The sequence below is a fragment of the Trachemys scripta genome, chromosome 3 (assembly GCF_013100865.1).
Source record: "Trachemys scripta elegans isolate TJP31775 chromosome 3, CAS_Tse_1.0, whole genome shotgun sequence".
In the NCBI taxonomy this organism is placed as follows: domain Eukaryota; kingdom Metazoa; phylum Chordata; order Testudines; family Emydidae; genus Trachemys; species Trachemys scripta.
In genome coordinates, this window is record NC_048300.1 from 200763126 (window position 1) to 200787209 (window position 24084).

The following is a 24084-nucleotide window of genomic DNA, read 5'->3' on the forward strand; positions in this document are numbered from 1 at the left end:
GGGGCTGCAGCAGGAAGAGGGAGCAGGTTCTCCTGGGCCTAGACGCTAGCAGGATCCATGATGCGTGAGCAGTTCCAGGGCAAGCCCAGCCACTGTGGGGTAAGCAGGCTGCACCCAGCGAGGGCCGGAAGGAAACACCGCTGCCGGGCACAGCGATCTCAGGTCTGGAGGGCTGGCAAAGCCCCCACAGGAGCAGGCCGAGGTTTTTTACACCACTAACAATTCCACTGGTGTGACTCAGCTATCGCTCCTCTGAGTCAATGGGCCAGATCCCCAGCTGGCATCAATCAGCCATTGCTCTGCTGAGTCAATGGGCCAGATCCTAGCTGCTATGAATTGGCCATGGCTCTATTGCCTTGGCCCCACGATGGGCCTGGCCTATATCTGCAGCTCCCGCTCTCAGTGCCCTGACAAGATCATAAACAGGGATGCATAAATAGAGGAATCTTCAGGAGGGGTCTGTGACGGTGCTGCCCGCGGGAGCCAGCTGAGGTCACTCAATCAGGGTGAACTGCAAACAGACCGGGGCAGACAAACCCCAAACGCTGGTGGTTATTCCAATACTTAGATTTACCAACCAGCACAGAACAGCTTCTATAGGACCGCACTGGTTACTCAGAGTCCAAACAACGCAGTTCCCTTAAAGCGCCCAGCCTCAGGCCTCCGTCCAGACACACCTGTCAGATATGATGATGATTACTGAGAATCTTATCTCATCACATAAAAGAAAAGGTTCTTCCAACCCCAAAGTATCAGCCACATAGCCAGGTTCAATTATAGCTTAGATCTTACCCAAAATACACGCTAATAGCCAATTCTTATTAACTAAACTAAAATGTATTAAAAAAGAAAAGAGAGAGAGTTGGTTAAAAGATCAATCTACAGACAGACTTGAATTCAATTCTTGAGGTTCAGGTACATAGCAGAGATGAGTTTGTAGTTGCCAAAAGTCCTTTTAGAAATAGTCCAGAGGTTATAGTCCAATGTCCATATTCAGGGTGGCTCCAGTCAGTGACTGGGGATCTCAATCCTTGTGGCTTAAGGTTTCCCCCTCTAGAAACCCAAAGCAGATCTGAGATGCAGCAGGATCGTGTCCCAGGGTTCTTATACATTTCCAGCAGCCTTTCGGCCTGAGAAAACAATAGGCTCAACTCTCCCGAACATCCGGGCAATTAGCACAGGGTCATTTATCCATTAAACAGTTCAGATCCAGGTTACCACGACCTTCAAAGAGACATAGAGACAATAATACTATTTCCCTCAAGTGTCTTCCTAAATGTTAATATTCCTTTTTGATCTTTGAATTAAAACTACAGCAATAGACAAGACTTGTTTGCTTACATCACAAGACCTGAGCAAACATCTACCTTTGAGATCTCTAACATTGCAGACTTGCATTTCAAAGCTCTATTCATTTACAGATCTTCCTAACCAGTCCTTAAGGTTCACCCATGGGTCAGGTCAGTCTGAGTTAATTAACTCTTTCTGGCCCTGTCACCTTTCAATGAGATATTATATTATACTCAGAATGTCACAGGGTCGAGAGGGTTCTTTTGCCTTTGGCACTGGTGCGACCACTGCTGGAATCCTGTGTCCAGTTCCTAGGCCCACAGGTCAAGGAGGATATTGATAAATTGGAGAAGGGTCAGAGAAGACCCACGAGAATGATTGGAGGATTGGAAAACCTGCCTGATTATGAGAGACTCCAGGAGCTCTGCCTGTTTTTAGCTTAATAAAGAAAAGCTTAAGGGGTGACTTGATCAGTAGACTTGGGGAACAAATACTTGGTATGGGGCTCTGCAGTCTAGCAGAGACAGGGCTACCACCAGCCAGTGGCTGGAGGATGAAGCTAGACAAACTCAGACTGGAAATAAGCTGTAAATTATTAACAAGGAGAGTAATTAACTACGGGGGTTGTGGTGGATTCTCCATCCCTGGCAATGCTTAAACGATCTGCTCTGTGAGTTATTGTCTATGCTAGGCAGGAGGTCAGACTAGACAATCACAGTGGTCCCTTCTGGCCTGGGATCTCAGAATCTACAAATCACTTTCCTACTTCTACATGTTAGCCCCCTTTTTATATATCCCGGGGTCCCTGAGCCTTTTGCCACAGTAGTGCACAGACAACTCATGTTGAGGTGATTATCTGTCTCTGGGTACGTCTACACTTGGAGTTGGCGGTGTAGCATACCAAACTGAGATGCCGAGTCTGGACTCGGGATGGCTAGTCCATCCTTCTGCTCACACCACTGCAGCTACACTGTTCTTAGCGCATTCACTTGATCAGTGCTAGCTCAGGTACATCTAGATCATAGAACCAGAGGGTTGGTAGAGATGTCAAGGGTCATCTAGTCTAACATCCCAGACAGACGGCTCCAGCCTCCTTTTGAAAACCTCCAGTGAAGTAGCTTCCATGACCTCCCCAGGCGTCTGTTCCACTGTTGTACTGTTCTTACAGTTAGGGAGTTTTTCCCGGGGTTTAATCTAAATCTGCTGTGCTGTCATTTGACCCCATGGCCTCTTGTCCTGCCCTCCTGTGGCAAGAGAGAACAGCTTTTCTCCATCTTTTTTATGGCAGCCTTTCCAGTATCTGAAGACCATTATCATGTCCCCTCTTAATCTCCTCTTTTCCAAACTAAACCTACCCAGTTCCTTCAGCCTTTGCTCGTATGGCTGCATTCCATCCCTCTGATCATCATTGTCGCTCGCCTCTGGGTCCTTTCCAGTTTCTCTACATCCTTTCCATACATCACATTTTTTGCCTCACAACAGCAGCGCGTTGCTGACTCACGTTGAGGTTGGGATCCACCACAGCTCCCAGATCCTTCTCAGCGGTGCTGCTGTCAAGCCAGTCATCCCCCAGTCTGTATTTGTGAATTTGGTTTTTCTTCCCTAAGTGCAGCACCGTACATTTGTCCTTGCTGAATTTCATTTTGTTGGCTATAGCCCAATTCTCCAATTTTTCAAGATCCCTCTGAATTTTAGCTCTAAACTCCACAGTGTTTGCAACTCCCCCCAGCTTTGTGTCATCTGCAAACGTGATCCGTGCGCTCTCGATTCCTACCTCCAGGGCATTCAGCAACACCCGGCCCAGAAATGATCCCTGTGGAACCGCACTTGAGACCACCCTCCAATCCAGCATCAGTCCATTCATAGTTACTCTTTGGTCGCTGTTGTTTAACAAATTATGCATCCACTTAATAGTAGTTCTGTTGAGCTCGCATTTCTCCAGCTTACTTATGAGACTGTCATGTGGGACTGTGTCAGAAGCCTGGCTGAAGTCCAGGTATATTTTATGTCCGCTGCATTCCCCCGTCCACCGAATCAGTTACCCTGTCAGAGAAGGAAATCCAGCTGGTTTGGCATGATTTGTTCTTGGTAAAGCCATGCTGGCTGCTAGTGATCACCCTCCATCCTCCTGGTATTTACAATTGAATGTTTTATACATGTGTGACAATGCGGTTCTGGCGGAACCCAACTGAGAGCGCCAACTCAGGACAAATTACTCAAACAGGGCAGTTACAGCCCATGGCCGGGGTTTTTCCACCTCTAAGGCAAACCCAACCAGCCAGACTAAGACTTCGGTCTCACCCCACTGGCTAACCACAAGTCTCACAAGCAATCTCCTTAGACACTCCAGTTTCCCAGTATTACCACCAGTGCCACACGTTATGGGGACAAATGGTTATAAAAACCAATACCCCAGTAAAAGAAAAAGGTTCTCCTGATCCCAAAGGACCAAGCCCCAGACCCAGGTCAATATACAAGTCAGACCTTACCCACAAATCACGCTACTGCCAATCCTTTAGAATCTAAAATCTAAAGGTTTATTCATAAAAGCAAAAAGATAGAGATGAGAGTTAGAATTGGTTAAATGGAATCAATTACATACAGTAATGGCAAAGTTCTTGGTTCAGGCTTGCAGCAGCGATGGAATAAACTGCAGGTTCAAATCAAGTCTCTGGAATACATCCCCAGCAGGGATGGGTCATTCAGTCCTTTGTTCAGAGCTTCAGTTTGTAGCAAAGTCCCTCCAGAGGTAAGAAGCAGGATTGAAGACCAGATGGAGATCAGGCATCAGCCTTATATAGTCTTTTCCAGGTGTAGGAACACCTCTTTGTTCTTACTGTGGAAAATTACAACAAAATGGAGTCTGGAGTCACATGGGCCAGTCCCTGCATACTTTGCTGAGGTACAAGGCGTATCTGCCTTCTCTCAATGGGTCCATTGTATAGCTGATGGTCCTTAATGGGCCATCAAGCAGGTTAGGCAGAACTAATCTCAGCTTGTCTGGGATGTCACCCAGAAGCATAGCATAAGTTTGCCATACAGACAGTATAGAGCCAATATTCATAACTTCGACTACAAAACTGATACACACATATAGACAGCATAATCATAACCAGTAAACCATAACCTTGTCCTAGACACCCCATTTGACCCCCTTTATACAAGATTTGGGTGCCACTACAGGACCTTGGTTGCAACAACGATCTATATGGTCCCAGTTTATGTCAATAACGTCACAACATGGTCCTAGTAGCTTCCCACGTATCAAAGCCAGGCTGACCAGTCTGTAGTTCCCCAGCTCCTCCTTTCCCCCCTTGTTAAAGATGGGCCCTACGTCAGCCCTTCTTCAGTCTTCCAGAACTCACCTGTCAGCCATGACTTCGCAAATATTATTGCCAGTAGGACTGAGATTTCTTCAGCTAATTCCTTCAGCACCCTGGGGTGACTAACATCCAGCCCCGCTGACTTGAATTCATCCAGATTGGTCAGAAGAGCTTTACTTAGCCCGATGCGCAGCCCTCCCCCTTTATTGTCTAGAGGAACTTCGCTAGTTGTCTGGTCACATGGTATTTTTGGTGAAAAGACTGAAGCGAAGCAGGCATTGAGCAGCTCTGCTTTCCTCGCATCTTCCGTTATCAGCTCGCCACCTCCGCTGAGCCACGGGCCCACGCTCGCCTTCATCTTTCTGTGTTGTCTGACCTACTTGTAGAACCTCTTGTTGTCTCGAACATTCCTCGCCAGCTGCGACTCATTCTTTCCTCATCTCTCCTGATGTTGTCCCTACACCCTTGTGCTATTCCCATGTACCCTCCCTTGGGGACGTGCCCTCCTTCCATTTCCTGTGTGGATCCCTCTTGGGTTTTAGACAGCAAACGAGCTCCTTAGGCAGCCACATCGGCCTCCTGTGGCTTTTCTTCTCTCTCCTCTGCCTAAATCTCGGTGAGCTGAAATTTACTCTTCCAGCTCCAAGGCTACAGATGTGTCGCTGCTTTCCAAGACAGTCTCCCCCGCCCTGTAGATAGGATCTGCGTTCTTGGCCTTACCTGGCATTGGCTGTATTAAAACCCATCTTGTTGGATTGTGACCATTTAACCGGGCAGTTCGGCTCACTTTGTAGCAGGATCCTGTCCTTGTTATTTACTGTCCCACCCATCTGTGTGTCATCTGCCAACTTTACCAGCAAAGATTTATCTCCTGCATGAGCCAGTGATAAATGTATTCACTCATGTTGGACCAAGAACTGATCGCAGTGGGACCTCGCTAGAAACAGCCCCACTCACCGTTGGGTCTCCATTAATAACTCCATTCTGAGATCTGTCAGTCAGCCACGCAGTAATCCATCTGCTCATTCCATATAGTGCAAGGTTTTTTAACCCGACTGTCATGCGGTACTGAGTCCAATGTCCTGGTGAACTCCAGTGAAATTAACCATGCCGTTGTGCCCAGGATCGATGTCAGGGTAACAGGGATGTACTTCTCGGGCCGTCCCTTTTGCCCCTTTCTAATACTGCAACTACACTAGCAGCCCCCCAGTCCTCTGCGGTGTCCCAGCTTTCCCAAGAGTTGTTAAAAATTAACCCTACTGGTTCAGAGAGCTCCTCAGCGGGTTCCTTTCAGACTCTGAGATGTCGCTTATCCAGGCCCATTGATTTGAAAGTGTTTAACTGGAGCAGATGCTGCCCACATCCTCCTTTGTTACAATGGTAACTTTATGTCCCACCCACAACATCATCTGGGATGGATACATCTTCCTGCTTCGTCCCGAACACAGCCCAGAACCAGCTATGGAATGATTCTGCCTTTTACACATCGCTCTTTAAGGTTTTACCCTCTAGCTCTAGACCTGTGCCTGACCTAGGGGTTTCCTTACTCCTAATACAATTACAAGATGCCTTCTTCTTCTCTTTAACCCTGAGGACCATTGATATTTCGTTGATTCCTTTGGCTTCCCTTACCAGTCACCTACAATGTTGAACATGTAATTTACATTCATTGCCATTTACTTTCCCTTTCCCCACCCTTTAGATACGGGATTTTTGTTTTAGCACCGCATCCACATTTCTGGGTGGTTTTTTCCCAGCATAATTTCTTTGTGGAAACATGGCATTTTGGGGCATCCAGGAGGATGTCCTTGCCTAACTCCCTGTTTTTGTTAACGCTGCCTGAGCCAGGAAAGTTGCCAGAGCCAGTCCTGAGTTCCCACTCTCCTTGCTGGGTGTGATGGGAGAGGCCTGGCCGCCCCAGACATAGCTCCAGGGATTCTGCACCTAGCGCAGTGAGACTCTGCTCTTAGGACTATGCATAGCTGCCGGCGTGGCGCGGGCAGGTGCCCAGCTCTGGGCAGCATGGGGCCCTTGGGAGCTGCCCTGGATTCCCATTCTCTCCCCTTAATGCCTCAAAGGGATTGGTGCCAGCTCGGAGCTGGGACACCGGGAAAGCAAGAGCTTGGTAACAGCTTCATGTGCCCACCCTCAGCGCAAAGCTCATGTACACATGGGGGAGGCTTTGGCAGGAGCGTCAGTGTGGGAGCGGTGCTGGCCAGGAGCCCTGGACTGGGTGGGTGGGGGCGGCGGTGTGGGAGCGGTGCTGGCCAGGAGCCCTGGACTAGGTGGGTGGGGGCGGCGGTGTGGGAGCGATGCCATCCCAGGACCCTGTACTGGGTGGGTGGGGGCGTTGGTGTGGCTGCTGTGCTGGGTGGGGGCCTTGGACTGGGTGGACAAGGGCATCGGTACGGGAGTGGTGCCAGGTGGGGAGGGGTGAAAGTAGAAATAGGGATTTACTGGTACGGGGCTGGGTTGGAGCCGGCTCTGGCCCCTGGAAGGGGCAGGGCCTCGGGCGGAAGGGGCGGGGATAGGGGGGTCAGAGCCAGCCCCGGCCCGCCCTGTACCGGTAAGTGCCCTCCCCCTCCCCTGCTGGGGTAGCAGCCCAGGGCTCGGCTGCCGCTACCACCCCGGGCCCTTTAAACAGCTGCCGGAGCCCCCAGCTGCCGCTGCTACCCCAGGGCTCCAGCAGCTATTTAAAGGACCGGGACCGTAGAGGCAGCGGGAGCCCCAGGCCCTTTAAATAGCTCCTGGAGCCCTGCCACTACCCCAGGCTTACTTTCACCTCTGCAGGTGGGGGCCCTGGACTGGGTGGGTGGGGTGTCAGTGTGGGAGCAATGCCATCCCAGGACCCTGAACTGGGTGGGCATGGGCATCGGTGTAGATGCTGTGCTGAGTGGTGGCCCTCAACTGGGTGAGTGGGGCATCGGTGTGGGAATGGTGCCGGTCGGGAGCCCTGGACTGGATAGGCGGGGAAGTCGGTGTGTCAGCGGCGCTCTCCCAGGGGCCTGGACTGGGTGGAGGGTGTGTGGGAGCGGTGCCATCCCGGGGCCTTGAACTGGGTGAGCGTCGGTGTGGGTGCTGGGCGGGGGCCTTGGACTGGGTGGACGAGGGCATCAGTACAGAAGTGGTGCCAGGTGGAGTGTCGGTGTGGGAGCAGTGCCATCCCAGGGCCCTGAACTGGGTGGGCATGGGTGTTGGAGTGGGTGCTATGCCAGGCGGTGGCCCTCGACTGGGTGGGAGCATCAGTGTGGGAATGGTGCCAGGCAGGAGCCTGGACTGGTGGGCAGGGGTGTCGGTGTGGGAGCAGTGCCAGGCGGGGGCCCTGGACTGGGTGGGCGGGGGCGTCGGTGTCGGTGTGGGAGCGGTGTCGGACGGGGGCCCCGGCGGGGCGGGGATGGGATCTCTCTCCCTCCTTCTCCCCGTGGTGCTGACCTGCTGCTCCTCTCCTTGCAGGTTCTCAGATCGATGACCACGTTCCAAAGCGAGCTTCGGCCCGGATTCTCGCTCCCCCCGGAGGCAGGTCTAGCGGCATTTGGTAAAACCAGCGACCTGTCCCCAAACTAAGGACGCAGCAGCAGCTCCCCACTCCTCCTGCCGGCCCCGCCCCCACTGGAAGACCTGGCCGTGCCACCCCCCCGGGCACCGGGACACCACAGTGCTGTCCAGCAGGGCTGTTTGCCATCCAGTCCCGCCAGGCGGCGGCGCCCGCTGGGAGGAGGCTGCGGGCGGGCCATGGCGGGTGTGGCCATGCACCCGCGCACGACTGCAGCTCCTTTCTGTGGGATAACGTTTGCTTTGCCGGCTGCGAAGCTGGGCTCCTGGGCCCACGGCGTGCAGCGTGGGCCAGGTGGGGCGCTGGTGCAGGCTGGGCCGGGCGGGGGGAGGGAGGGAGGGCGGCCTCTACGTTCCCTTTTCTGTTTGCACGTTGGGTTTGGATCAGTGAGTTTTGACTTGTTTGTGCATCACGTGAAAATAATCCCAGGTGGTTTGTGTCATTAGCGTTAGGGGAGAAGTGGGAGAAGGGCCGGGCCCCACGGCACGAAGGGGGCGCAGGACCTTCCCCATCGGGCTGCTCACTCCGTGCTATGGACAGCAGGCTCAGGAAGGAGGGTGAGGCCCCCCTCCCTGGTGCACACGGAGCAAGGGCCCTGACTATGTCCAGATGTGCTACCCCCGCCCAACAAACACACACACACACCCCATGTGGGGATGTGCTACTCCCCCCCCCCCCCTCCCGCCCAGATCCCTGTGTGGGGATGTGCTACACACACACACACACATCCCTTGTGGGGATCTGCTAACCTCCGCCTCCAACACACACACACACACATCCCTGGTGGGNCCTTGTGGGGATCTGCTAACCTCCGCCTCCAACACACACACACACACATCCCTGGTGGGGGGCTGGGGGTCAGGACTCCTGGGTTCTATCCTAGCCCTTGGCCAGCCCCATGTGGCTGGGCTCCATTCGATGGGTGATGGACCGAGCCCCCTTGGGAAGCATTGAGTTCCTGAACGGGTATGTCCCTTCCCCCTCCCTGCAGGTGGTTGCCATGGAACGAGCCCAATGAAGCTACCTCCCAGTTGAACCAGGTTCAGGAGTTTGAAAAATCCAAACTTCCCTGAGCCTGATGTGCCCCCGCGCCCCCAGCAGTGCCAGTGGGCTGGCCCTGTTTCCCCCCTCCCCCCAGTAGTGCCAGTGGGCTAGGCCTGTTCCCCTCCCCCCTCGAGCAGTGCCAGTGGGCTGGCCTAACTCCCCCACCCCCTGACAATGCCAGTGGGCTGGCCCTGTTCCCACCCTCCCTGTAGCAGTGTCATTGGGCTGCTCCATCAGCTGGGGCACCATGGCGGGAGGGGACACCCCCGGTGCCCCAGAGACCTGCCAGTGGGGCCGCTCGCAGTGAAATCAGACTGGCCCTGAGACCCGGCTGGGGGGATGGGGTGCTCCTGAGCCAACCCTGCCCTCTCCCAGCCCCAGGGGAGCCCCTTGCTAGCCCTGCGGGGTCAGCTCTGGGATCCCCCTCGGGGCGCGTGAGAGCCAGCACCCCAGAGCGCAGCCAGTCCCTGCCCCGAGAAGCTCACAAGCCAAGAGCCAGGGAGATTCCTGGAGCCAGAGGCCGGCTGTTCGGAGGTGGGGAGGTTCCTGGAGCCAGAGGCCGGCTGATGGGAAGTGGGGAGGTCCCTGGAGCCAGAGGCCGGCCGTTGGGGCATGGGGGGTCCCCTGGAGCCAGAGGTCGGCTGTTGGTGCATGGGGGGTCCCCTGGTGCCAGAGGCTGGTTGTTGAGGGTGGGGGCCCCCTGGCGACAGAGGATGGCCATTGAGGGTGGGGGTCCCCTGGAGCCAGAGGCTGGCTGTTGGGAGGTGGGGAGGTCCCTGGTGCCAGAGGCTGGCTGTTGGGAGGTGGGGAGGTCCCTGGTGCCAGAGGCCGGCTGTTGGTGCATGGGGGGGTCCCCTGGCGACAGAGGATGGCCATTGAGGGTGGGGGTCCCCTCAAGCCAGAGGATGGCTGTTGGGGGCTGGGGGGTCCCCTCAAGCCAGAGGATGGCTGTTGGGGGCTGGGGGTATCCCTGGAGCCAGGGGCCGGCTGTTGGGAGTTGGGGGTACACTGGTGCCAGAGACTAGCTGTTGAGGCGGAGGGTGTCTCTGGAGCCAGAGGCCATCTGTTGTGGGGTGGGGGTCCCCTGGCGACAGAGGATGGTTGTTGAGGGTGAGGGTCCCTTGAGCCAGTGGCCGGCTCTTGGGAGGTGGGAGAGCCCCTGGAGCCAGAAGCCAGCTGTGAGGGGATGGGGGGTCCCCCTGAGCCCATTGTTCTTTCCCCAACCCTGTGACATCCTTGCTGTCTGAACCTGCCACAGCCTCCAGGTGGCCCTGACCCCCCAGCCACTGTGCTGCTGATACGCAGGCCCCACGAGTCCCCCGCATCTTCTGCCTGGCTGCCATCTCTCCCTGAGGTTGGGCCAGCCACTGGGGACGTCCTCCTGGCTGCGGTGGCCACCTTCCCTCTGCAGAGACCCAGGAACAGCCAAGGCCTAGTGGCCGTCTGCTGGGCCTGGCTGAGATGAGCAGGGTCTCTGCCTAGACGGCTGCCGCTCCAGGGGCTCAGGGCTTGGCAGGAGCGACTCCTCCCGGCCTGGCCGCTCGCGGGTCGGAGCTCAGCCCTGCATGCTGGGCAGAGGCTGTGCCAGGCGGTCATGGACTGGGGGATCCGGACATCACAGCGAACCCCAACTCGTCCATCAATGGAAGCAGCGAGGAATCCAGCTCCCGACCATGTGCTGGCCGCGGGAGTCCCAGCCACGAGCCACACCTCTCTCACATAATGGTGCTAAACCGTGTTGGCCGCGAGGCTGCACACTCCTGTGCTTTAACCATCTGCGTCTGGCAGAACAAGAACAAGCAGCAGTCCGGGGCCCGGGGCCGGTTCTCAGTGGACTCGAGCGACTTCTCCTGTGTTTCTCCTCCATGTTCCTTTGGGGTAGCGTGAAATGTGAAATGTAACTTGTGCACTTTTTCCACTAGCTGATACCTGTAGGTGTGGGAGCAGCCAGGCGGTGGTGCTGGCTCCCGGGCCCGGAGGTGTGGGAGCGGCCGGGTGGGGGCGCTGGCTCCCGGGCCTGAAGTGTGGGAGCAGCCGGGCGGGGGCGCTGGCTCCCGAGCCCTGAGGTGTGGGAGTGGCCGGGCGGGGGCGCTGGCTCCTGGGCCCGGAGGCGTGGGAGTGGCCGGGCGGAGGCGCTGGCTCCCGAGCCCTGAGGTGTGGGAATGGCCGGGCAGGGACGCTGACTCCCAGGCCCGGAGGTGTGGGAGCAGCCGGGCGGGGGTGCTGGCTCCCAGGCCCGGAGGTGTGGGAGTGGCCGGGCGGGGGGCACTGCCTCCCGGGCCCATGGCAGAGACTTGGCTCTGGGCAGCCCTGGCACCTTCCCTGTTGGATAGTCTGTATTGGCCGGTTTTAGAGACATGCCATATGTTTCTGTTTGCTCATTAAAGATCGTTCTCACAGTCTGAGCTCAACGCCTGGTCCGCTGCCCGTGCGCCGCAGATGGGCCGAACTCCTCACCGCTGGGTCCTGTGCCCACAGGGGAACCCGACTCGAGCCCATACCACACTCTGGGCACGGGCTCCCGACAGCACTGCTGGGGCGGGGGGGGTCATCTGCCAGGTGGATAACTACACCAGCGCTCCCCATTACACCTCCTCTCATGCAGGGCAGACCCAGCACGGTCCCACTTGCTGGCTGCCTTAGCCAAGGGCCCCGTGACCCTACTTTACTGGGGGAGTCTTGCCAACCCCAAGTATTTGAAATCAGTCAGGCCCCCGAAATCCTGAGATTGGCTTAAAACTTGATTTGGACCCAGAGTAAGTGTTGTGGCCTGCTGCTTCCCCTGCTGGAGCCTGACCACACTGCGGGGGAAGGACCTGCCTGCGCTTGGGGAGGGGGCTCAGCTCGCCGGGGGGAGCCGATGGGCGGGGTTCAGCTCACTGCGGGGGGGCCACATGGGCTTTGGAGGGGGTCAGCTCTCTGCGGGGGAGGGAGCCGCATGCGCTTGGGGAGGGGGTTCACCCAGGGTTTTTCTCAACCCAAAGTTGAGGTAACTTTACTCTCAGTGGGGACACGGCGTGTCCATCTGATGGCTGGCTGGCACAAGCAGTACAACGCACTAGGATTTTCACCGTCTCCAGCCCATACGCACAAACGCAATAGGTTAGAGAGCATCCCAAACCAACAGTTACCGCAAAAGTCTGGAGACATCTTCAGGTGGGTCAGCAACGGAGGGCCGGTGTCCGGCCTCACGAGAGGTGACCATGCAGAGTCCGCCGAGCTCAGACCATCCCCCTGGTTGTACCTGGTCATACGACAGCTTGACTCTCAAACCGCTATGCACGTGTTCTTCTCCGAGTGCTGGTCCCTGTGTGGATTCCAAGTGTGGGTGCCGCGGAGCCAGAACTGTTCAGAGTAGTGTTTGTTGGCCCGCGTCGTGCGTCGACCATGTGGTGCGTCCGAGGCTGTGAGGGACGCCGCCGCTCCAACTCCCTCTTGCCGCTACATGGCCAGAGTTGTCCCTCCATGTTCTGAGTCACCTAAGAGTACTGCGTTCAACCTTGTTCACTCGATGTAGTTTCCTTGTTTTAGTTAGTTATCCGTTCTTTCGTCCGTAGTTAGGTTCTTCGTTGGACTTTCCCCTTCGGGGGCTTCTCCCCAGCCAGGGGATTGTGCCCCATCAAGCCAACTTTAAGAATTGCGCCTTGTGCCCTCGCTCCTTTTCAGCGAGCAACAAGCAGGCCCACTGCCTGTACTGTCTGGGCGAAGCCCACATGGTCTCTCGCTGCTCCATTTGCCGCTCTTGTCTATTGTGGACCCAGGCAGCTTGCAAGCTTCGGCTCCGCAATTTTCTCATGGTGGAGGCCATGTGCACAGCAAGACCCTGCTCCAACAGAACCACCGGAGCGATGTCCATCACCAACGGTGAGCACCTCGCCTGGGCCCTCCTATGCAGCACCACCAGTACTGCTGAAGCCCAGGCACAAGGGTGGTTTCCCGACAGGGACCACCTCAGAATGCAGCATTTCCTCCCCAAGCCGGGATCAGTCGGGCGAGAAGTTGCATGCAACAGCTGATGGTCCGGCTTCGACTTCAGCACTGGCCTCGAAGAAAGCGCACAAGGAGCATCACTGTAAACGCCGCCACTCTCAGCTGGCCCCACCGATTCCTGCCCTGGGACCCACTTCATCAGTCCTGGCAGCGTTGACCCCACCGGGTCTTTCCAACACGGTGCTCCCGGTCCCGTGCACTCCAGACCACTTATTACCTAAAACACCAAGAGCAGAGCTTACTCCGCCGCGTTCCGGACTACCAGCAGGCGATAGGCTCCCTACGCTGGCCGATGAACCCCTCATCCTCTGTCCCTCTTCACCAGCACTGATGATGACCAAGTCCCTTCTCCATGTCCCTTGTCCATCCTCCGACATCACAGGTACCGCTTGCACCATCGGCTCCCCCCTTCCCGGAGCAGTGGGAGTCTGACTGATCTTCTGAACCAGACACAGATCTCTCCCCTTATCGCTCCTATAGTTCTGACCCTTGGCACCATGAGTACGGTCATGCCACTGACCCTTGGTTCCGGTACCCAACCTCAACGCTCCTCAACCTCCCAGTAGAGAATGTTCAGGACCCCCAAGACCAATTCCTGGACATTCTTCAACCTCCGCCCCACCCCACCCCCCACACAGCCTTGCCCATTCATTCGGCTATTTTACAACTGGCCCAGATGGTGTGGCACATGCCTGCCTCTTGTGCCCCAAGCCAAAGCGAGCAGAACACCGCTATTTCGTGCCCTCCAAGGGCACAGATTTTCTGTTCACCCATCCACCGCCAAAGTCTCTGGTAATCAATGCTGCCACTGCACGTGCCTGCCAGCAGCACTTCAAATCGACACCACCAGATCGCAATGCCAAGAAACTAGTCTTGCTGGGTAGAAAAGTTAAACAAATTCATCCACAACTTTCATTTCTGGATGGTCATCCTCCCTCTTATTGTCCCCTGCCTCCCCCACGGAGCCTGCTTCGCGGCTTTTGATATGAAAGATGCATACTTTCATATAGCCATCCACCCTGCTCATCGCCAATTCTTCTGCTTTGTGGTAGGCGATGCCCATTAACCGTTCCACGTCCTCCCCCACACAGTCTACAATCCGCAGGTAGACTCGCTTACCAAACCGCTGGTCCTCCCCTCCTATGTACTGACCTCCCTCTCCTGGTGGCACAACCCCTCCACAGTCCTAGTGGTCATGCCATTCACCCCCCCACACACACACTGCCACCCTCACCACAGACGCATCCTTAGTGGGCTGGGGCGCCCACCTCAACGACCGCACAGCTCTGGGCCTCTGGTCCATGCGAGAAACATGGATGCACATCAACATCCTCACACTCTGAGCAGTCCGTCTGGCCTGCCAAGCCTTTCTGGAGTGCCTCCACTCCCACCATGTCCAAGTCCTGTCCGACAACATGACACCACTCATCCATATAAACAAATAGGGCGGTGCCCGGTCCCCCTTTCTGTGTGTGGAAGCTGTCTGCCTATGGAACTGGTGCCTCCGATACCAAATCACCCCACACGCCGTACATCTCCCAGGCACCAGCAACTTTCTGGCAGACAAACTCAGCCATTCTTTCCATGCCAACCACAAGTGGGAACTCCACAACCCCATTCTCCAATCCGTCTTCTACCACTGGAGCACGCCTCACTGCAACCTCTTTGCAACACCACAGAACAGCAAACTACCCCTGTTCTGCTCCTGAGGCGGCCTGGGTCTGCGCTCTCAGGGCGACACCCTTCTTGTTCCCTGGACTGCACATCTACTCTACTATTACATCTACTTCTCTCGTGGATTGGTAACTAGTTAAAAGACAGGAAACAAAGGATAGGAATCAATGGTCAGTTTTCAGAATGGAGAGCGGTAAATAGTGGTGTCCCCCAGGGGTCTGTACTGGGCCCAGTCCTATTCAACATATTCATAAATGATCTGGAAAAAGGGGTAAACAGTGAGGTGGCAAAATTTGCAAATGATACAAAACTACTCCAGATAGTTAAGTCCCAGGCAGACTGCGAAGAACTACAAAAGGATCTCACAAAACTGGGTGACCGGGCAACAAAATGGCAGATGAAATTCAATGTTGATAAATGCAAAGTAATGCACATTGGAAAACATAATCCCAACTCTACATATAAAATAATGGGGTCTAAATTAGCTGTTACCACTCAAGAAAGATCTTGGAGTCATTGTGGATAGTTCTCTGAAAACATCCACTCAATGTGCAGCGACAGTCAAAAAAGCAAACAGAATGTTGGGCATCATTAAGAAAGGGATAAATAATGAGACAGAAAATATCATATTGCCTCTATTTAAATCCATGGGATGCCCACATCTTGAATACTGAGTGCAGATGCGGTCGACTCATCTCAAAAAAGATCTATTGGAATTGGAAAAGGTTCAGAAAAGGACAACAAAAATTATTAGGGGTATGGAATGGCTTCCATATGAGGAGAGATTAATAAGACTGGGACTTTTCAGCTTGGAAAAGAGATGACTAAGGGGGGATATGATAGAGGTCTATAAAATCATGACTGGTGTGGAGGAAGTGAATAAGGAAGTGTTATTTACTCCTCATAACACAAGAACTAGGGGCCACCAAATGAAATTAAGAGGCAGCAGGTTGAAAACAAAGGGAAGTACTTTTTTCACACAACGCGCAGTCAACCTGTGGAACTCTTTGCCAGGGGATGTTGTGAAAGCAAAGACTATACCAGGGTTCAAACAAGAACTAGATAAGTTCATGGAGGATAGGCCCATCAATGGCTATTAGCCAGGCTGGGCAGGGATGGTGGCCCTAGCCTCTGTTTGCCAGGAACTGGGTATGGGCGACAGGGGATGGATCGCTTGATGATTCCCTGTTCTGTTCATTCCCTCTGGGGCACCTGGCATTGGCCACTGGCGGAAGACAGGATACTGGACTAGATGGACCGTTCTGATGTTCTCTACGCCTTTCCCCCCATCCCCCTCCTCCCCTGTGTCCTACGCAAAATACACAAGAACTGAGGGACGTGATCCTTATAGCCCCCTCCTGGCCTTGCCAATGCTGGTACATCGATCTCCACCTCCCCGCTCGCCCTCCCATTCCCCTCCCCAGCATTCCAAATCTTCTAACGCAGAACCACAGCTGGTCTGCAACATCCGCTCTCCGTGCCTGCCTTCCTCCCATGGATGGCTTCTCTGTGTCCACTCATCTAATGACCTCCGCATTTCTCCAGGGACTCCTCAATGTCCTTCCTCCTGTGAAATAGCCTGTCCCCTCTTGGAACCTCAAGCTGGTCCTCTCGGCCTTTACCAAACCCCCTTTTGAGCCCTTTGCCACCTGTTCCCTCACCCACCTCTCTATGAAGGTGATTTTCCTGGTGGCCGTCACCTCAGCACGTCCTGTCAGTGAGCTAGTGGCCATGATGGCAGACCCCCCCTTCCGTAAAGACAAAGTCTCACTGTGTCTCCACTCCAAATTTCTTCCCAAGGTAGCTTCCTCCTTTCACCTCAACCAAAGTACACACCTCCTAGTCTTCTACCCCAAACCGCACACCTCCTTCCTGGAGCTTGCCTTCCGCTCCCTCGGCATTCGACCAGCACTGGCCTTTTACCTCCAACGAGCCCGGGCCTTCTGCACGTCTCGGCCATCTTTGTTGCCATTGCTGAGCGTGGTTGAGGCTCAGCCTTATCTTAGCAGCGCCTCTCCAAGTGGATCTCCTGCTGCATTGAAACATGCTACGAACTATCGGGCGCCACACTTCACCTCAGGATCACAGCCCACACGACACAGGCGGACGCCACCACCTTCGCCTTTCTCGCAGACGTACCCTGGCAGGACATATGCCAGGCAGTGACATGGTCCTCTGTACACACCTTCTCCACGCATCACGCTATTGCTCCCTCCACGACGACAGATGCCGCCGGCAGTGATGCTGTCCTGCACAGTTGGTCCTCTCGAGAGCCCTCACGCCCGCCTTCTTCCTGAGCACTGCTCGCTCCTCTCCCACGCTCGGTACCCAGGTAGGGACCAGCACTCGAAGAGGAAGAGAAGGTTACTTACTGTAACTGGAGGTTCTTCAAGATGTGTGGTCCCTCTCTGGATTCCAGGCCCACCCTTCTTCCCCTCTGCTCCGGGCTCTCCTGCTGCCTGGTAAGAGGGAACTGGAGCGGCATTGACCTCAGACGCACCACGTGGTCGACGCACAACGCACGCGGGTCTATGGCCACACTGCACAGCTCCGGCGCATGGCCCACAGCCACGCTTGGAATCCAGCCAGGGACCAGCACTCAAAGAACCTCCAGTCACAGTAAGTAACTTTTTCTTTCCAAGCCGCTCGTTGTACAAAGATGTGTGTGCAAAGGCTGCAGCATTGCAGCTCCAGACACACACTCCAGAAGTCGAGACAGACTTCCTGTCTTTCCACACCGCCTCCGTCAGCGCTTTGCAAGGAGCAAGACAGGCTGGCGCAGGGTCATGCTCACGTCTCGTGGTCAGCCCCTCCCCCACTCCCTCCGGCAGGCCTCGTTATGCCAAGGCTGTACAAAGGTTTTACAGCTGTTTTCGCAATAAGCAGATAATCAATAGGCCAGTGATGGGCAGTGGCCCAGGCCTTGTGCTGGGCTGCCAAGATCTCCCCGTACAGCTGGGGGGGTCGGGCGTTGGGGCTTTTCTCTACAAACACGTGCTAGAAATGGATTGGGGGGGGTTCTGCAAGCCGAGCCGCTCACACAGTCAGGCCCCCAGGTGCTGGGGCATTGAGCTGAGATGGTCACACAGAACCCGCCTGCTCCCCAGCGGTGGCATCGGCCGAGCGCCCGGCGGCTGCTGAAGGCTGCTCTCCCACGGAGGAGAGTTACGGCGGCAGCGTTTGCATGGACAAGGCCAACGGGCCGCCCGCCCAGGCCCAACCAGGGCTGGCCAGGAGCCCCCGCGCCTGCCCCTCTGGGCCTGTGCACGGCCCAGCATGACCAAGCACGGAGCTGTGCCCCACGTCGCTGACACTGATGTGCCCTTCGACAGCCAGTGGGAGCGACCCAAGGGGGTGTGGTGGGCAGGGCCGCCTTCCCGCTGGGGCGGAGGGAGCAGACAGAGCAGCGCCGGACCTGCGGTTGATGAAGCCAATAAGGTGGCTACATCTTCCCAACCCTCCGCCCCGACCCCGTGCTCAGGTAGGCTGGGAAGGGGGCGTGGAGCAGGGCTCCAGCTGGAGGCAGGGGCTGGCTGCCTTCTCCGCCAAGGATCAGAGCCTGCTGCTTTGCGCTCAGCCTCGACGCGCGCCAGGCCGGTGCACTGGCCGGAGATGCCTCGGGGCCTGGCTCCAGCCGCGCCCAGCAGGGCCGTGCTGATGTCCAAGCACAACACGCGCCCTGGCGCTGCCCTGATGCGGGGCCGCCACCGACCAGGCTCGTGGGAGCTGCAGGAGCCAGGGGCTCCCCCGCTGGACGGAGCAAGAGGGAGGAAGGTGCCTGAGCCACGGAGGACCTGGGGTGGAAATGGGGTGGGGCTATGGTGAGAGCCGAAGGGAGGCCAGTGAGGGGGGCAGAGGGACACTCACAGCTCAGGGATTTACATGGCCCCAGCATGGGGCCTGCCGGCGCGGTCCCTGCTGTAATGGGGCCCCATCCGAGACGGGCCCGGGGTCAGAGAGCGGCCGGGGGCAGGACGGGCACCTGCGTCTGGGCCCAGCGCTGCCGCAGGAACGCAGGGGCAGCCTGTGGCCGTGGGGGGAGGCTGGCGGGGGGCGGGCAGGGCCGTCAGAGGAGCGAGGGCCTGCCTGGGGCAGGAGGCGACGGGGCTGATGACGGGATGGATCCCTAGAGCCGACCAGAGCGGCCGGGGGAGCCGGCAGCAGCCCCAACGAGCCTCCCAGGCCAGCCAGTGCCCTCAGCCAGGCACTGACCGGCTGGTGCAGTACCGCCCGCTGCCACTGGGGGTCCTGGAGCCAGGAGCAGACCCAGAGCCGGCCAGGGCAGATCCCACCCCCCAGCGTATGGGGCCCCTGCTCAGCCTGGGGGGAGGCAAGGTGGGAGCTCTGAACCGGGCAGGGGATGAGGGGCTGAGCCAGGGCATGGATGGGGGGCTCAGAGCTGGGGGGAGGTGAGGTTTGGGCTCTGAACCGGGCAGGGGATGGGGGGCTCAGAGCTGGGGGGAGGTGAGGTTTGGGCTCTGAACCGGGCAGGGGATGGGGGGCTCAGAGCTGGGGGGAGGCGAGGTTTGGGCTCTGAACCGGGCAAGGGATGGGGGGCTCAGAGCTGGGGGGGGCCAGGCTAGCGGGGCAGGGTAGTTTTCTTGGCCTGGGACTAGTCAGGCAGGAGGCAATAATGGCCTGGGGGGAGGGGAAGGGGTCTGCACTGGGAGTTTCATAGGGGAGTGGCGTAGCCCCCCACTAGTGCCACTGCCCCCTAGGCCTTTTAGGCTCGGCCGCCTGGGCTGCCCCTGGGCTCAGTCCCTGCCCTTTCTGGCGCTCAGGTTTTGAAAAGCCCCCCCCCCCCCTTCCGGCCCCCGGCCAACCCACGGCCCCTTCTGGGCCCCCCCCCCCCAGTCGGCCACACACCCCTCCTGAGCAGCCACCAGCCCCAGGCTTTCCTGGACCCCCCCATCCCCCTGCCTGGCTGGTCACCTCACATTTCTTCCCTCGTGGCTCCGCCGGTGACCCCCCCCCCCGCTTGCCAGCCCTGACGCTCGGCCCCCAACGGCCGTGGCCTGTCCACGTCTCCAGCCCTGCAGCGATTCTGCCTTGAACTCAGCGCCGGGCGCCAGTGCTGCTCCTCTCCGGGTGCCCCCAGCTCCTCAGGAGGGTTTGGGTAACGGCGTGGCTAGCGGGCGTTGGGGTCAGCCCCCCCGGCCTGCGGCTGCTTCTCTGCCTCCCCATGGAGGGGTTGGGCTGGGGCCAGGTTTTGCAGGCTGGGAGCCGCTGTGCAGGTTTCCTTAGGGTGGCCCAGAGAATGACGGTTACAGCCCAGCCCGGCTGCAGTGACCCCCGTGGTTCAAGCTCTGGGGCTGTCTCCATCCAACCTCCTTGGTCTGACTCCATGTGAGAGCCCTGCCCCCGACTCCTGCCAGCCCCCAGCTTTTATCCCCCGCTCGCACCTCCCAGCCCCTGTTCCCCAGCTGGGGCAATGGTCCGGCCTCCCTGCTGAGCAGTGGGGAAATCCATCTGCCTCGGGGGCCAGGGTGGGGCAGTTTCAATGTCTGGCCAATTGGATTTGCTGTCGTCTTCTCGAATCTGCACTGCTCTGGGGACCAGGCCCAGACAGCTCGGTGACACTCCCAGCTGTGTCTCTTAGCCTGCCCGGAGAGCAACCGCTCCCTTGCCACCCAGTGGGGAAACTGAGCCACACACAGGGCCCATCAAAATAGTCCCACTCTGTCCCACCTGCATCCTGCCCGGTGCTCCCCAGCCCAGATGCGGCTCCCACCTGTGTGTTTGCTTTGCACCCAACAGCTCTGCAGGTAAGGAAAATTTGACCCTTCATTAGTGTGACGAACTGGGACTGTTCTTGCTGGGGTGTGGGAATGCTGACAGGGGAGTGTGACTAGGATGGTCTGCATCGGAGGATGGGAGTCGGCCCGGGGGAACATACCTGAGCTTGTAACATGAGAACCCAGGAGGGGGTTGGAGGTCAGGTGACTCCGGGGCCCGGGAAACTGAACAAAGGCTGTGGGAGGGGTCGCTGAAAGGAGAGGGCTGGAAGCAGGCTGGAGAGATGGCTGGGAGGCAGAGATGGCTCTGACCCCCCAAGGGGGGTGGGCTGGCATGCCCTGGGACCCCAAGCTGGACCTAACTGAGGGGGGCCCTGTTGTCTGTGCCTGCAAGACCTGTCTTGGACTGTATTCCTGTCATCCAAATAAACCTTCTGCTTTACTGGCTGGCTGAGAGTCATGGTGAATCGCAGGAAGCCGGGGGTGCAGGGCCCTGAGTCCCCCAATACTCCGTGACAATTAGGCTTCAGAGTAACCCAGCACTGAGCTGAACAGGGCACGTCGGTCAGGCCTCGCTGAGCTGGGACTCCCCCAGGAAGGTTTGCTCTGCAAGTGCGACAGGTAGCAGCGCACACGGGTTTCTCTTTACTCCCAGGTTCATTTCAATAGCACTGAGTGTGTCCCTGGCGGGCTGGCCTGGCTCTCCCAGCCCTCGGCCGGCCGCGGATTGGTTCCCTAGACTAGAACTAGCTGCAAAGATGACCCCCCCTCTCCTCTGCCCCCCAGGGCTCCATGGCTTAGACAGCTCCAGTTCCCAGACACCCTCCACGTGTGTCTGGGCCTGAGCTCTGACAGGCACAGCTCCTGCCTGCCCCCCAGACTGTCAGGGGGTGTCCCGCCCTCCCTCGAGAGAGAAATGGTCCCCTCCAGGGAGTGGGCTGGCCACAGGCCCTGTGAGCACCTACAGGCCCGCTTGAGTGCCTCTGTTCTGGGACTGGGGAGAGAGCAGATGGGTCTGGGGGAAGCAGTGACCTGCAACAGGCTGGCACCCTGCCCGTGGCGTGTGGGGCAGGCCAGGGGGCTGGAACAATGTGTATAGTGGGGTGGCTGAGAGCCATAAACCCTGCGTATGATGGAAACCACTTCAAGCCAGGGGGTGCGGCAGCCCCCCAGTTCCAGCACCTGTGGGATAGGGGGTCTGTCCTGGTGCTGATAGTCCCAGGTGGGTCGGAGGGCTCTACCCTCTCTGTCCCCACTCCTCCAGCCTGGCACCACCTACCCCTTGCAGGGCCCTTCTGCGCCGGCCCAGGCTGTGGCACTAATCAGCATGAGCTGGGCAGACTTGGGGGCTGGCTGGGCATCCCCAGGGGGTGCTGTGGGCTGGCTGGGGGGAGGGCCCTGGCCTCCCCAGCAGTGGTCCCAGGCTGCACTGTCTGGCTGGAGGTGAAGCGCATGGGGAGGGCAGGCCAGGTACCAAGCAGGAGGGCTGCGGGCAGGGACATGAGGCTCCCGACCTGCCTGGCAGTGCTAGCAGAAGGGCGTCTCCATCAGCCCACGAGCCGCCCATGGTGAGGGCTTACCGAGAGCTGGCAGCAGGGCAGGGCCCGAGCCATGGGGCTGCCTGGGCCGGTGGAGTAGGCTGCCGGTGCATGACTCATCCCTGGGCTCACCCCTCAGCACCCCCCAACTGCCCTGATCTAGGGCCGGGGCTGGTAGTTGTGTGCTCACTCCCTGCACAAGGGCCTGAGCCCTGAACTGGTACTTGTGTGCTCACTCCCTGCACAAGGGCCTGAGCCCTGAACTGTTATTAGCTTTGTAGCGGGGCGGCCTGGCTCCCAGGCGCCCCTGAAAGGGACGAGCCCCACCCCGGAACTACTACAGGGACATACCGCTACTTCTGGGCGCTGCGTGAAGCCACGGCAGGCAGGAACCTGCCTTAGCCCCACTGTGCCGCCAAGTGGACTGTTAACGGCCTGGTCAGCGGTGCTGCCCGGAGCCGCCAGGGTCCCTTTTCGACCAGGCCTTCCTGTCGAAAACTGGACACCTGGCAACCGTAGTGCCAGCCACTAGACCCTGCCCTCCCCCTGCTGCTGTGTCGGGCCCCAGATCACTCCTGCAGATTGCACGCAAAACAGAGGTTTATTAGCCAACTGCAAACCCCAACCCTAACTTTTGTCCCTGTCCCCCATGTCCCCAGCACGCCAGGCACCGGCCCCCTCTCTGCTGCCTCCCTGTCCCCACAGGGCTCTCCTCCTCTCCAGGCTGCGCTCCCAGACATACAGGCCATGCCGTAGGCCCAGCTTTTTCTCAAGGATGAGTCCGATGACGACCATCCGCTCGTCCAGCTGGTTTGAGAGGAAGGCTGCTGCCGTGCACGTGTCCAGGACTACGCAGCTCTGCCCCCACTCAACCCCCTGCTGCCGTGGGTCTGCCGCCTTGAGAGACGCGACTCCTTCGCCTCCTTCTCCCCTGGTCACGCTGCCCCTCCGCCTTTCTCCTCGCCTGGCACTGGGGGAGGCCGCCCCAGATCCCTGGGGAGCCCCATTCCCAGGCAGCCCCCTGGTCTGAGCGGCTGCGGCTGGCTCCTTTCTCCCAGCACCGTCCATCTTCTCGCCGCCGCAACACAGCTGGCATCTCGTGACCAGTGCCCGCATGTGGACTTCACCATTGAAGGTTACGCTCTTGGGGGACGGGGTGAGTTTCCGAGGGGGCGGGGGGGCTCCGCGCGGTGCAGCCACCGACCCGTCGACCCGTCCTCTCTTCCCCACCGATGCCCTGGAGGTGACGCGTTTGAGGAAGGCCAGCATGAGTCCCCTGAAGGCGGGGCCCTTCCCCTTGCAGGGGACGGACGGTGACTCGGCCCCTCTCCCTGGAGGTGGACAGGGCAGGGGGCTGAGTCCCTCCTCACCGGCGGTGAAGAGGCTGCAGCACGTCTCACACAGGTACTGGGTTGCCAGGCTCTGGGACTCTCTGGTCAGTCTCTGGCCCAAGGAGCCAGCGGTCGGGAATCCCGGCTCTCCTGTGCCCGCGGGGAGGGCTCTTTCTCCCAGCTGGCTTTTCCGGCCCCTCCTGTGCTGCAGCCGCATGTTCATTTCCCGCCCGTGTTCCTGTGCAGCGGCTCTCAGCCGCTCAGCCGCCATGTGGGCACAGACGGCCTGGGAGCGTATGACGCAGGGCGGCAGGAGGAAGGAAGCCGGAGTCTTCTGCGCCAGCCAGTCCAGCCGGTGTGCCGCGGCCCGCGGAGGAGCACGATGCACCCCTGCCAGCCTGGGCTCCTCGGGCACTGGGCGCGAGGCTGCGCGAGCACTTTCTCCCGCAGAGGCCCTGGACTCGCTGCCCTCCAGAGACGACGGAGAGGAGGCAGACGGTTCATCTTTCGCCGCGTCTCCGAGGAGAGTTACTGACCCCCTTACACAGAGACACTGTGTCTGCCCCACAGGAGAGCTGGCCCCCCGAGAGCGGGCGCCGTCCCGCC

General features: G+C 58.2%; 1 protein-coding gene and 1 long non-coding RNA gene across 3 annotated transcripts in view; both read left to right on the forward strand.

Moving 5' to 3' along the window:
• DPYSL5 (dihydropyrimidinase like 5) overlaps window positions 1-8594 on the forward strand; it is a 44233-nt gene extending 35639 nt beyond the window's left edge. For both annotated transcript variants that reach the window (XM_034766846.1, XM_034766847.1), the window contains one exon: window positions 8067-8594. In XM_034766846.1, the coding sequence (XP_034622737.1) occupies window positions 8067-8152 (86 nt within the window). In that variant the 3' untranslated portion in view covers window positions 8153-8594. The remainder of the gene's footprint in view (window positions 1-8066) is intronic.
• A 367-nt stretch (window positions 8595-8961) lies between these two features.
• On the forward strand, window positions 8962-11615 carry LOC117875467. Its single transcript, XR_004645276.1, has 2 exons — window positions 8962-9974; window positions 10014-11615. It is a non-coding gene; the product is annotated as an uncharacterized LOC117875467 (long non-coding RNA).
• The last annotated feature ends 12469 nt before the right edge of the window (window positions 11616-24084 follow it).